General features: G+C 50.4%; 1 protein-coding gene across 1 annotated transcript in view; it reads left to right on the top strand.

Annotated features, from left to right (window-relative positions):
- Positions 1-13879, top strand: part of MALRD1 (MAM and LDL receptor class A domain containing 1) — a 348020-nt gene that overhangs the window by 82808 nt on the left and 251333 nt on the right. Inside the window, 2 exon segments of the mRNA XM_068146420.1 lie at positions 8-106; positions 7314-7401. Coding sequence (XP_068002521.1) covers positions 8-106; positions 7314-7401 — 187 coding nt within the window.

The raw sequence follows: 13879 nt of genomic DNA, 5'->3' as shown, positions 1-13879 counted from the left end.
AACCCAGAGCAACACTGAGGGACAGCTGCTGTGGCACAACTTTGGGAACCAGGGCAACAGATGGATCAGAGAGACACTCTACCTCAGCAGCTCCAACCCATTTCAGGTATGATGCTGCTGGACTGTAATGTGCTTGGTTTGGTTTTGGTTTAGCTTCTGGTGGTGGTGGTGGGATGGTTGGTTGGGGTTTTTTTATGGATTCACAGCTTGCTTTGGGGTGGAAGGGACCCTCAAAAGGTCTCTTGTCCAACCTCCCTGCAGTCCAGCAGGGACACCTCCAACCAGATGCTCAGGGCCTTGGTGAGCCTGATCTTGAGGGGGTCCTGGGATGGGACCTCAATAACCCTGGGCAACCTATTCCAGTATTTCACCACTCTCACTGTGCAGAACTTCCTCCTGATGTCCAACCTAAATCTGCTCTGCCTGTTTCAAACCATGGCCTCTCATCCTATCCCCACAGCCCCTTCTAAACAGTCCCTGCCCAGCCTTCCTACAATATCCTGCAGATGTTGTAGGGGAGCTTTCTCTCCTCCAGTCCCAGTTCTTTCAGCCTGTCCTCATAGCAGAGGTTCTCCAGCCCTCTGATCTTCTTTATGGCACTCCTATGGACCTTCTTCATCAGGTCCCAAGTTTCTCTTGTGCTGGGGGCCCCATAGCTGGCCCCAGCCCTGCAGGTGAGGTCTCCCCAGAGCAGAGCAGATGGACAGAATCCTCTCTCTCCACCTCTGGCCACACTGCTTTGGATGCAGCCCAGGCTGCCCTTGGCCTTCTGTGCTGCCAGTGCCCATTGCTGGCTCCTGTCCAGCTTCTCCCCCACCAGCACCCCCACGGAGCTTCTTGCTGCATTCAAGAACACCAGAAATATATCAATGACTGTGCAATCCCAAGGCTATTTGTACCTGTCAGATCAAATATACTTTGAAATACACATGGAGAAGGCTTCCTGAAGAGATATGTCTATTTATTTACTTCTTTTTTTTTTTGTCCTGAACCCCTTGATTTGGATGTTTTGAATAGGAACACGTGGTACATAAAGTAGATTCTAGTGCTGGTTTTCAGCACATGGGGGAAACAAACATCTCTGAATCTGCTGCCCAGCAGCCTGGCAAAAGATTTGAGTCTTTCATGACAAAAAAAGATGTTAAAAAGTCATCAAATATCAGGTTGTAAGGGACCTTAAGGATCATCCAGTCCAACCTCTCAGGGTAAGAATAGAGTTGAAATGAGCTGGCCCAGCACCCTGTCAAGCTGGGCCTTGAAGCTGTCTAATGTAGAGGAATCCAACACCTCCCTTGGGAGTTTATTCCAAATGTTTCTGGCATCCAGTCTGAGTCTCCCCGGCAGTAGCTTGTCCCCATTATCCCTTGTCTTTATTATGGCACTGCAGACAAGGGAGTGTCCCTCTATAATGCACAGTAAACATGATGTACTTGTGCCAAAAGGTGCAACAGTGCACAAAGGAATCCACCTGGGGGTCCTGGTGGGTGGAAGGATGACCATGAGCCAGCAATGTGCTCTTGGGGCTAGGAAGGTCAAGGGCATTCTGGGGTGGATTGGAAGGGCTGTGACCAGTAGGTTGGGAGAGGTTCTCCTCCCCCTCTACTCTGCCCTGCTGAGGCCACAGCTGGAATCTTGTGTCCAGTTCTGGGCTCCTCAGGTCAAGAAGGACCTCAGGGAACTGCTTGAGAGAGTCCAGCACAGAGCCACAGAGCTGCTGCAGGCAGTGGAACATCTTCCTCATGAGGAGAGCCTGAGGGAGCTGAGGGCTCTGGAGCTTGGAGAGGAGGAGCCTGAGGGTGAAGAAAAGTCATCTCTTGCTCAGGCTGAGCAATCCAAGTGTCATAGTATCATAGTATCAGTCAGGGTTGGAAGGGACCACAAGAATCATCTAGTTCCAATCCCCCTGCCATGGGCAGGGACACCCCACACTACATCAGCCTGGTCACAGCCTCATCCAGCCTGGCCTTAAACACCTCCAGGGACAGGGCCTCAACCACCTCCCTGGACAACCCATTCCAGGACTTCACCACTCTCATGGGGAAGAACTTCCTCCTCCCCTCCAGCCTGAATCTCCCCACCTCCAGCTTCATTCCATTCCCCCTAGTCCTATCACTCCCTGAGATCCTGAGCAGTCCCTCCCCAGCCTTCCTGTTGAGCAGTCCTATTTTGGACATCATCATGTAAAGGACTTTGGTTTGGGCACTCTGTGCTGTAAATGTAACACAAAGAATTAAATTGGTTGTTTTGTGCAATGTTTATGTCATGTCTCCTCCAGCATCTGCAAGGTAGAAAAGTTCAATATGCCTGCAGTGCCAGCTGGTTAGGTTTGGGCTGCTTTGCTTTGGGCTTGTTGTTGTTACTGTAAATCCTAAAACCCCTCAGGATTTCCACAGGCTACCTCCATTCTAAGCTCCTCAGCTCACAGAACACAAGCCCTATCAGTAAAGACTAAGGGAGCTGTGGTTGCTCAGCCTGGAGAAGAGGAGACTCAGGGGTGACCTTATCACTCTCTACAACTACCTGAAGGGAGGTTGTAGACAGGCAGAGGTTGGTCTCTTCTCCCAGGCAGCCAGCACCAGAACAAGAGGACACAGTCTCAGGCTGCGCCAGGGGATGTTCAGGTTGGATGTTAGGAAGAAGTTCTACACAGAGAGAGTGATTGCCCATTGGAATGGGCTGCACAGGGAGGTGGTGGAGTCACCATCACTGGAGGTGTTCAGGAGGAGACTTGAAGGGGTGCTTGGTGCCATGGGTTAGCTGTTTGGGTGGGTTGGATTGGTTGATGGGTTGGACTCAATGATCTTGAAGGTCTCTTCCAACCTGCTTTGGTTTATTCTAAATAAATAAAGTTTTTTAAATGTTTATTTTAAACCTGCTGTAGCCACCCAGTGCTGAACTGGGAGGCAGTTCCTTGGTGCATCATTCCTAGGTGAGAGTGGGAGACATCTTTGAGAACAGTTGGGGTCCCCTCACCTTTCTTTCCTGCAAGAGTGGTCAGGCACTGGAGTAGTTTGCCCAGGGTGGTGGTGAAGTCAACGTCCCTGGTGGTGTTCAAGAAACATGTGGAAGTGCACTTCAGGACATGGTTTAGTTGGCCATAGTGGTTTTAGTTTGATGGTTGGACTCAACTTGGAGGACTTTTCCAACCCAAACAATTCCGTGGCACAAAGCAAGCTGGCCTTTAGGAAGGCTTTCTTTTCCTTTGCTGCAACACAGCAGAATCATAGAATTAACCAGGTTGGAAAAGACCTCAGAGATCATCAAGTCCAACCTATTACCTACTACCTAACACCTCCTCACAACTAAACCACGGCTCCAAGTGCCACATCCAAGCCTTTTTTGAACACCTCCAGGGATGGTGACTCCACCACCTCCCTGAGCAGCACATCCCAATAGCCAATTCCTCTTCCTGCGAAGAACTTTCTGCTCAGTAGTCACAGTGTGTCTCAGCTTACACAGTCACATTGGAAATTCAATCCCTACCAGCTGTTAGTTGCCTGTTTAAGAGGAAGCCTTAGGTCCATTCCAAAGAAATCCTGAATAAAATTAATCTATTTCACAATGTTTCAAAACCAAGGTGGCTGTGGCCTTGAGCAGCCTGAGCTAGTTGTCCCTGCACATGGCACAGGGTTGGAACCAGGTGTCCCTGCACAGGGTTGGAACTAGGTGGTATTTAAGGTCCTACCAACGCAAACCATTTGATGATGATCCCAGCACAGAGCCATCAAGCTGCTGCAGGAGGTGGAACATCTCCCTGTGAAGCCAGGCTGAGGGAGGTGGGGCTTGGAGCTTGGAGCAGAGGAGCCTGAGGACTGCCCTCATTGCTGGGGATAAAGATGTGCAGGGCTGGAGCCAGGCTCTGCTCAGGAATACCCAAGGACAGAACAAGGGGCATTGGGGGCAAGCTGGAGCAGAGGAGGTGCCGTGGAAACAGGAGGGAAAACTTTGTCCCTGTGAGGGTGCTGGAGGCCTGGAGCAGGCTGCCCAGAGAGGTTGTGGAGTCTCCTTTTCCATATCCACCTAGATGTGTTGCTGTGTGACCTGCCCTGGGTGCTCCTGCTCTGCCAGGGGTCTTACACTCAATGGTCTCTGGAGCTCCCTTCCAACTCCTCACATTTTGTGACTCTGTGAAAAACCTCTTTTGTTCCAAATCTCAAGGGGTCAATCCTCTTCTGTACACAGCAAGTCATTCTAACACATTTTGCTCTTCATGAGCTTTTTGTCTCTTTTCTCTTTTATGGTGGCATACTTTTTGTTACCTTTATGGATTTCATTGAGCCCTTACCTCAGGAGTTCTCCAAACTGGAGAAGCTGGGAACTATTTATCCTCATTCAGATAATAAATGGAATGTGAAATGGGCTTTATGGTAGATGAGTTCCCTGGAGGTTATTTAATGATAGCTTGTGAAGTTTGCAGAATTTCAGCAGGCAAATTAAGTGGTCAATGCTTCCCCACAGCTGCAGGGAGGCTAATTTCTGCCCTGCCACACCAGCTCATCACTTGGGCCTAGTTCCAGTTCAAAGCCTTCACCTGCACCTCTGTTACATTTCCTGTCTTCCTGGCTGAGTTCATGCTATATGATAAAGCATCAGACTCCTTAGTGAAGTACATGCATAAATTAAAGCACTTAAGTTGGGAGGGGAGATTTGAAGTTATACAATCATCATCACCATCATCATCATGACAATAAAGAAGCACTCTGAGCTGAACTGACCCTGCAGATCATTGGATATTGTGATGCCCCCAATGAAAGTACTCTTTCTTAAGCTGCAGGAGAGCAACTTTTTCCAGGGGAAGTTTGGTGGAAGAGGATGCATAAGGATGGCCTCAAACTGTGAGGATGTTGTGGCATTAGAGATGGGCACAGGGACCTATGGGGCAAGAAAACTCTTGACATACTGGTTACAGAGTCACAGGATCACAGAATCAGAATCAACCAGATTGGAAAAGACCTCAGAGATCATCAAGTCCAACCTATTACCTAATACCTAATACCTCCTGACAACTAAACCGTGGCTCCAAGTGCCACATCCAATCCCCTCTTGAACACCTCCAGTGATGGGGACTCTACCACCTCCCTGGGCAGCACATTCCAGTGGCTAATTACTCTTTCTGGGAAGAACCTTCCCCTCACCACAGAATGGTAGTGGTTGGAAGGGACCTCTGGAGAGGGGAGACCTTATTGTTGTCTACAACTCCCTGAAGGGAGGTTGTAGCCAGGAGGGGGTTGGTCTCTTCTCCCAGGCAACCAGCACCAGAACAAGAGGACACAGTCTCAAGCTGTGCCAAGGGAAATTTAGGCTGGAGGTAAGGAGAAAGTTCTTCCCAGAGAGAGTTGTTAGCCATTGGAATGTGCTGCCCAGGGAGGTGGTGGAGTCCCCATCCCTGGAGGTGTTCAAGAGGGGATTGGATGTGGCACTTGATGCCATGGTTTAGTCATGAGGTCTGTGGTGACAGGTTGGACTTGATGATCTTTGAGGTCTTTTCCAACCTTGTTGATTCTATAATCGAGTCCAAACACCTGACAGATGAGAATCACCTAGAGCAGGTTGCATAAGAGAGTGTCCAGGAGGGACTGGAATGAGTCCAGAGATGGAGACTCCACCACCTCTCTGGACAGCCTGTTCCAGTGCTCTATTACACACTCTCAATGTACAGAAGTTCCTCCTCATGTTTAGGTGGAACTTATGTCCAAGTTTGTTCCTGGTACCCATTGTCCTGTCACTGAGTGCCACTGAAAAAGGACTGGCCCCACCCTCCTGACACCCACACCTTAAGCATTTGGAAGCATTGATAAGATGCCCCCTCAGCCTTCTCTAGGATAAAAAGCCCCAAGTCCTTCAGCCTTTCTTCACAGGAGAGATGTTAAAGTTCCCTAATCATCTTCCTAGCAAAGAAAGGACCAGAATGCACTTCAAAAATCACATTTTCTTCACAGAACATAACTATTTTACATCCACCAGAGCACAGCACAATGCCACAGCAGGACAGTGGACAGCAAGTGATCCACGGGACAGCAATGTGCCCTGGTGGCCAAAAGGGCCAATGGCATCCTGGGGTGCAGCAAGAGAAGTGTGGCCAGCAGGGCTGGGGAGGTTCTGCTGCCCCTCTGCTCTGCCCTGCTGAGGCCACAGCTGCAATCCTGTGTCCTGTTCTGGGCTCCCCAGTCCAAGAGAGACAGAGACCTGCTGGAGAGAGTCCAACAGAGAGCTAGGAAGATGATGAAGGGCCTGGAACAGCTCTGCTGTTGGGAAAGGCTGAGAGAGGGCTGTTTAGTCTGGAGAAGAGAAGGCTGAGAGGGATCTGATCAATGTCTATCAATAGCTGAGGGGTGGGGGTCAGGATGAAGGGGCCAGGCTGTTTGTAATGGTGCCCAGTGATAGGACAAGGAACAAGAGGTACATGCTGGAACCCAGGTGGTTCCACCCAAACATGAGGAGAAATTACTTGGAAGGCTGCTCTAATGTCTCTCTGGAGCCTTCTCTTCTCCAGGCTGAGCAGCCCCCATTCTCTCAGCCTGGCTTCACACCAGAGGTCCTCCAGCTCTCCACTCTTCTTTGTGACCTCCTCTGAACCCTCTCTGGCAGTTCCACATCCTTCTTGTGCTGGTGGCTCCAAAGCCAGACACAGGACTCCAGGTGGGGTCTTACAAGAGCAGAGCAGAGAGGTAGAATCATCTCCCATGATGTCTCTGCTCGCTGCAGGGGGGTTGGACTAGATGACCTTTAAAGGTCCCTTCCAACCCAAAGCATTCCATGAAATCCTAACCCCTCCCCTCCCTAGGCACTAGGCAGTAATGAGAACCCTGTGTGTACAGCACTGGCAGCTCTCAGGAAACAGGAGGATGTTCCTCTTTAAAAGGATCCACAGCACATCTGTAACCTGCTTAATTGTTTTGATGAGAGTGGGATTAGTCTAAGGGTTCATGAATGACTCACAGGAGGTTGTTACAAATGGCCATGATAAATATTTTTGCATGAATTACCCAAGGAGCTAACCATAATCTGCCACTTATGATAATGTCTGGCCAGCAGTTGGTATCACAATGGTGTTTTAGTGCATGTACACAACTGTGGAGCCAACCATTCTGCTACAACTGACTGCCACTAACTTGCCCACCAGTGGAAGCTGATCATAGTTAGCCTAATTCACAAAGTGTCACTAAATAGACTCTTGTCCCTAGAAGAGATTGAATTCCATGCAAAGAGTGAAAGGTGGTCAATGAGTCCTCTCCCAGCTGCTGTGAAATGCTCATGAGAACTGAAAGTCTGCTGTACACTGAAAAATCCCTTGGTAATCCTTCTTTCCCTAGATCTTGGTGAAAGGTACTGTAGGAGATGGCTTCACTGGAGACATTGGACTTGATGATGTTTCTTTCCTAGGCTGTACTCTTTATGAAGGTAAGAACAGAGTTAAAGCATGCATCTCCTGGCTGTGAGCTGATTCTTTGCTGTCACTTGCAAATACTGCTGCTGGAAAAGCAAAAAGCATGTCAAACTTGACTTGTGCCTGGCACACATGCAGGATGGACAAGGGATCAGGCCCAGCCAGCATGGAATTAGGAAGTTGCATCACCAACCTGATCTCCTTCTATGCCCAGGGGACTGCCTGGTGGGTGTGGGGCAGGCTGTGGATGTGGTCTGCCTGGACTCCAGCAAGGCCTTTGACACTGTCCCCCACAGCAAACTCCTGGCCAAGCTGTCAGCCCCTGGCTTGGGCAGCAGCACTCTGAGCTGGGTTAGGAACTGGCTGGAGGCTGAGCCCAGAGAGTGGTGGTGAATGGTGCCACAGCCAGCTGGCAGCCAGGCACCAGTGGTGTCCCCCAGGGATCAGTGCTGGGCCCCATCCTGTCCAATATCTTCATTGATGATCTGGATGAGGGCATTGAGTCCATCATCAGTAAGTTTGCAGATGGCACCAAGCTGGGAGCAGATATTGGTCAGTTAGAGGGCAGAAAGGCTCTGCAGAGGGACCTTGCCAGGCTGGACAGATGGGCAGAGTGCAAGGGCATGAGATTGAACACATCCAAGTGCCAGGTTCTGCACTTTGGCCACCACAACCCCAGGCAGTGCTACAGGCTGGGGTCAGAGTGGCTGAGAGCAGCCAGGCAGAGAGGGACCTGGGGGTGCTGGTTGACAGTAGCTGAACATGAAAAAAGCAGTGTGCCCAGGTGGCCAAGAAGGCCAAGGGCATCCTGGCCTGCATCAGGAAGAGTGTGGCCAGCAGGAGCAGGGAAGTCATTCTGCCCTGTGCTCAGCACTGGTTAGGCCACACCTTGAGTCCTGTGTCCAGTTCTGGGCTCCTCAGTTTAAGAAGGACATTGAGAGACTTGAAGGTGTCCAGAGAAGGGCAACAAGGGCTGGGGAGGGGTCTGGAGCACAGCCCTGTGAGGAGAGGCTGAGGGAGCTGGGGTTGCTTAGCCTGGAGAAGAGGAGGCTCAGGGGAGACCTTCTTGCTCTCTACAACTCCCTGAAGGGAGGTTGTAGCCAGGTGGGGGTTGGTCTCTTCTCCCAGGCAAGCAGCACCAGAACAAGAGGACACAGTCTCAGGCTGTGCCAGGGAAAGTTTAGGCTGGAGGTGAGGAGAAAGTTCTTCCCAGAGAGAGTTGTTAGCCATTGGAATGTGCTGCTGTAGTGGTTTGAGCCTTAACTGAGAGTTAAAAGCTCAAATGGGGAAAAGGCTGAGAATCTCTTTCCCACTTCCCCCCCACCTCCTCCCTCCAAACAGGAAGAGGAGAAAAAAAAAAGGGTAAGGAGCAAATCCACTAAGCAACAATCTGGAGTCAGCTTGGAAGTAGAGAGGCAAATAATTTTTTTCTTCAAATTATATATATAACAATAACAGGGGGAAAAAAAAAGGGTTCACAAGGGCAAGGAACAAGAGTGGATGGGAGGGGGACAGAAAAGAACAATACAAAACCAGTCTTTCTCTGAGGAGGTGCAGAGGCAGCAGCAAAAGGATGAGATCCGGCCACGTGGCTGAGGAGCAGGAGGGCAGCTGCAGTAGCTCTCATCCAGCAGAGGCAGGAGCCAAAAGGAGATCCAACAGCTATGATGTCCTGCTTTTTATACCCTAGCTGGGCAGGGAGGAGGGAGTGGAACAGACTCAGCTTTCCCAGGGGGGAGACGCCCTTCAGGAAGTATAAAGTACCGGCAAGCCCTCCCCCCTGCTTTCTTCTTTTGTTTTCAGAAAGAGGCGTGAACCCAGCACAGCTGCCCAGGGAGGTGATGGAGTCACTGTCACAGTATCACAGCATCACAGTATCACCAAGGTTGGAAGAGACCTCAAAGATCATCAAGTCCAGCCTGTCACCACAGACCTCATGACTAGACCATGGCACCAAGTGCCACATCCAATCCCCTCCTGAACACCTCCAGGGATGGTGACTCCACCACCTCCCTGGGCAGCACATTCCAATGGCTAACAACTCTATCCATGAAGAACTTTCTCCTCACCTCCAGCCTGAACTTCCCTTGGCACAGCTTGAGACTGTCACTGGAGGTCTTCAAAAAAGGCTTGGATGTGTCACTTGGCGGTCATGAGGTGTTGGGTAGTAGGACTTGGTAATCTCTGGTGGTCTCTTCCAACCCCTGCCATTCTGTGGTTCTATGATTCCCCTCCAATACATCCCAATGTTTTTCCTGTGCCCCATTTGCAGCACAGCAGCACTTCAGATGATGAAGCAGCCTGTCCTCAGTAGTCATTGATGGCTAGGGTAGCACAGTGTCTACAGAACTCTAAGATACTATACCCCAAAATTCATGCACTTCCTGACTCCAGATTCCAGACCTCTACCATCATCCCAGAAGGGACTTTAGGAGGACTGCTGTTAGCTGCAGCAGCCATTACAGTGCCCCAGAAGGTGTGACAGTTGATGTATGGTGTAATAAGGCTGTAGAGCAGCAAGCAATTTAGAACAGTGGCTGAAGATTAGTATCCTAGCACTAACTACTAACACCATGCTGCAGATGCATTTTATCCTGCTACTCCAAATATTTATTGGAGATGTAATTAGGTCTGCAAGGACTATCAGAAACATGTCTGGTATATTTCTTCTGCAACCAATTGCTTCACATTTTGCCTACTTTCTGTAGTGTACAACATTAATTCTATCACAGAATCACAGAAACACTCAGGTTGGAAAAGACCCTCAGGGTCACCAAGTCCAACCACTGACCCTGCTCTGCAAGGCTCACCCCTAAACCATAGCCCCAAGCACCACATCCAAACCACCTTGAAACACAGCCAGGCTTGGGGACTCCACCAACTCCCTGGGCAGCCTCTGCCAATCCCTGACCACTCTGGCTGGGAACAAATGTTTCCTCCTGTCCAGTCTAGCCCTGCCCTGCTGCAGCTTGAGGCCATTCCCTCTTGTTCTGTCACTGATTACCTGGGAGAAGAGACCAGCACCAACCTCTCCACAACCTCCTCTCAGGGAGCTGTAGACAGCCAGGAGGTCTCCCCTCAGCCTCCTCTCTTTCACACTAACCAGCCCCAGCTCCTTCAGTTGCTCCTCATCAGATTTCTTCTCCAGGCCCTTCCCAGCTTCCTTGCCCTCCTCTGCCCTGGCTCCAGCACCTCCACATCTCTCTGGCATTGAGCTGCCCAACCCTGGACACAATACTGCAGCTGTGGCCTCCCCAGAGCTGAGTCCCAGGGGACAATCCCCTGCCTGCTCCTGCTGGACACAGCATTGCTGATCCCAGCCAGGAGGCCTTTGGCTTTCTTGGCCCCCTGGGCACACTGCTGCCTCCTCTTCAGCAGCTTCTCCATCAGCACCCCCAGGTCCCTTTCTGCCAGCAGCTTTCAGCCACACTGCCCCAAGCCTGTAGCCTTGCTTGGGGTTGTTGTGCCCCGAGGGCAGGACCTGGCACTTGGCCTTGTTGAAGCTCCTCCTGTGAATGGTGGCCATGGATCCAACCTATCATTCTGAAGATGAAGGTTTTTTTGGTAGAGACTCAGTTAATGTACAATGGCTTTTACTGAAAGAAAACCATACAAGAAGTAATCAGAAAACCCCAAAGTGTTTTAAAAAGAGAGAGGAGGGGGGGAAAGAAGCTTTTAAATTGCACAAGAAGCAATTTGGAAAGTACAGAGGGTCAGAATTGCAAAGTTCCTGACTAAGAAAGCAGCATCTCATTTTGTGTGGGAAGAGGGAAGAAAAGTATTTCAGTGTAATGGTGGCCAGAGCTGAAGGGGAAAAAGGTTTTGTGTTCTATACTTTTTTTTACAGCACTTTTAATGCTGAGAGTTCTGCCTCTCTTTCACCACCTACACACTCTAATAAAATCCCAGCAGCTTGAGACTGTGAGATTAACCTGCAAGACAGCCAAGAGTTATTCCATCATATTTAATGCAAATGGGATCAGGGAAAACTAGCAAGGCTCCCGTGCCTCTGCACCCCAGAGTTGATGATTTAGAGAGTGGAACATCTTCTGTATGAGGAGAGACTGGGGGAGCTGAGGGCTATTCAGCTTGGAGAGGAGGAGCCTGAGGGTGACCTCCTTGCTGTTGATCAAGATGTGCAGGGTGAGTGCCCAGAGGCTGGAGCCAGGCTCTGCTGGGTGCTGCCCAGTGCCAGCACAAGGGGCAGTGGTGGAAGCTGAGGCAGAGGAAGTGCCATGGAAACAGGAGGAAAAAAAATTTCCCTGTGAGGGTGACAGAGGCCTGGAGCAGGCTGCCCAGGGGGGTTGTAGAGTCTCCTTCTCTGGAGATATTCAAAGCCTCTCTGGATGTGTTCCTGTGTGACCTGCTCTGGGTGCTCCTGCTCTGGCAGAGGGCTTGGACTGGATGAGCTTTCAAGGTCTCTTCCAACCTGTAACATTCTGTGATGCTGTGATTCTCTGTGCTGGTTCTCTCACAGCTCCTGGTTTTCATTATGCCAGTGAGATCCCACAAAGGGGCTTCACTCCCTCTCACTGAGCAGCACTGGCCACAGCTGGGATGAGCTTCGGAGGTCCCTTCCAACCCCTAACATTCTGTGAACCCATGACTCGCTCTTGTTCTACTTCAGATAACCAAATACTGACCAGTGAGAAATGACCAGGTCCAGCCAACATGGATTTAGGAAGGGCAGGTCCTGCCTCTGCAACCTGATCTCCTTCTATGATCAGGTGACCCGTCTGGTGGATGTGGGGAGGCCTGTGGATGTGAACTTCAGCAAGGCCTTTGACACTGTCCCCCACAGCAAACTGCTGGCTAAGCTGTCAGCTCGTGGCTTGGACAGCAGCACTCTGAGCTGGGTTAGGAAGTGGCTGGAGGCTGAGCCCAGAGAGTGGTGGTGAATGGTGCCACAGCCAGCTGGCAGCCAGGCACCAGTGGTGTCCCCCAGGGATCAGTGCTGGGCCCTGTGCTCTTTAACATCTTCATTGATGATCTGGATGAGGGCATTGAGTCAGTCATCAGCAAGTTTGCAGATGACACCAAGTTAGGAGCAGATGTTGGTCAGTTAGAGGACAGAAGGGCTCTGCAGAGGGACCTCGACCGACTGGACAGATGGGCAGAGTCCAATGGGATGGCATTCAACAAGTCCAAGTGCCAGGGGCTGCACTTTGGCCACAGCAACCCCAGGCAGAGCTACAGGTTGGGGTCAGAGTGGCTGAGAGCTGCCAAACAGAGAGGGACCTGGGGGTGATGATCAACAGCTGCCTGAACATGAGCCAGCAGTGTGCCCAGGTGGCCAAAAAGGCCAAGGGCATCCTGGCCTGCATCAGGAACAGTGTGGCCAGCAGGAGCAGGGAAGTCATTGTGCCCTGTGCTCAGCACTGGTTAGGCCACACCTTGAGTCCTGTGTCCAGTTCTGGGCCCCTCAGTTTAAGAAGGACATTGAAACACTTGAAGGTGTCCAGAGAAGGGCAACAAGGCTGGGAAGAGGCCTTGAGCACAGCCCTGTGAGGAGAGGCTGAGGGAGCTGGGGTTGTTTAGCCTGGAGAAGAGGAGGCTCAGGGAAGACCTCATTGCCCTCTACAACTACCTGAAAGGTGGTTGTAGCCAGGTGGGGGTTGGTCTCTTCTCCCAGGCAACCAGCACCAGAACAAGAGGACACAGTCTCAAGCTGTGCCAGGGGAAGTTTAGGCTGGAGGTGAGGAGAAAGTTCTTCACTGAGAGAGTCATTAGCCATTGGAATGTGCTGCCCAGGGAGGTGGTGGAGTCCCCATCCCTGGAGGTGTTCAAGAGGGGATTGGATGTGGCACTTGGTGCCATGGTCTAGCCATGGGGTCTGTGTTGATAGGTTGGACTCGATGATCTTTGAGGTCTCTTCCAACCTTGGTTATACTGTGATACTGTGACCTTGATAGCTGTGGTGGTGAAGTCCCTCACAAGATGTCCAGACTCGAGCACACTGCTTTGATGTATCATTTGGGTCCCCTAACCAAAGGCTGTTCAGTGATTCTTGCTCTGCACAAAAGGCTGTTTCATCAATTGTAGAAAATGAGTTCTTTCAATTAGTGAGGGAGGAACAGAGTCTGGAATGTGACATTTATACTTAAAAATTCCTGACCCATAAGGTCCTTGCTGTTATTAAGAGCTGTAGCTAACATTTATTATGCCTTGCAATTATCCCTTCAAAAGGTTCCCTCCTCTAAGTCTTTTTATTTGAGTCTGAGGATCTTATTGGAGTATCATTTATTAGACTGGAGAATCACTCATTTGATGTCCTAGATGTGCTTTCTGCCTTATGAAACAGAAATGGTTCTGGCTCCTGGGGAATTTATTATCACTCTTAGTGCTTCAGGCCTCAAGGGGGGGAAGAAGAATTCCTTCCTCTCCCAGACATATTTGATATGAAAAGTCTTCACATGTGCTTCTTAATTAACTGAGGTGTATTGCTCAGCTGCATGCTGCACTACAGCCAGGAATTTCATTACAGGTTACTTT

This window comes from Melanerpes formicivorus, unplaced genomic scaffold (assembly GCF_026170545.1).
Source record: "Melanerpes formicivorus ecotype bairdi unplaced genomic scaffold, bMelFor1.0.p_v2 SCAF_13, whole genome shotgun sequence".
NCBI lineage: Eukaryota > Metazoa > Chordata > Aves > Piciformes > Picidae > Melanerpes > Melanerpes formicivorus.
The sequence above is the reverse complement of the archived record's forward strand: the minus strand, read 5'-3'. Positions and strand labels throughout refer to the sequence as shown.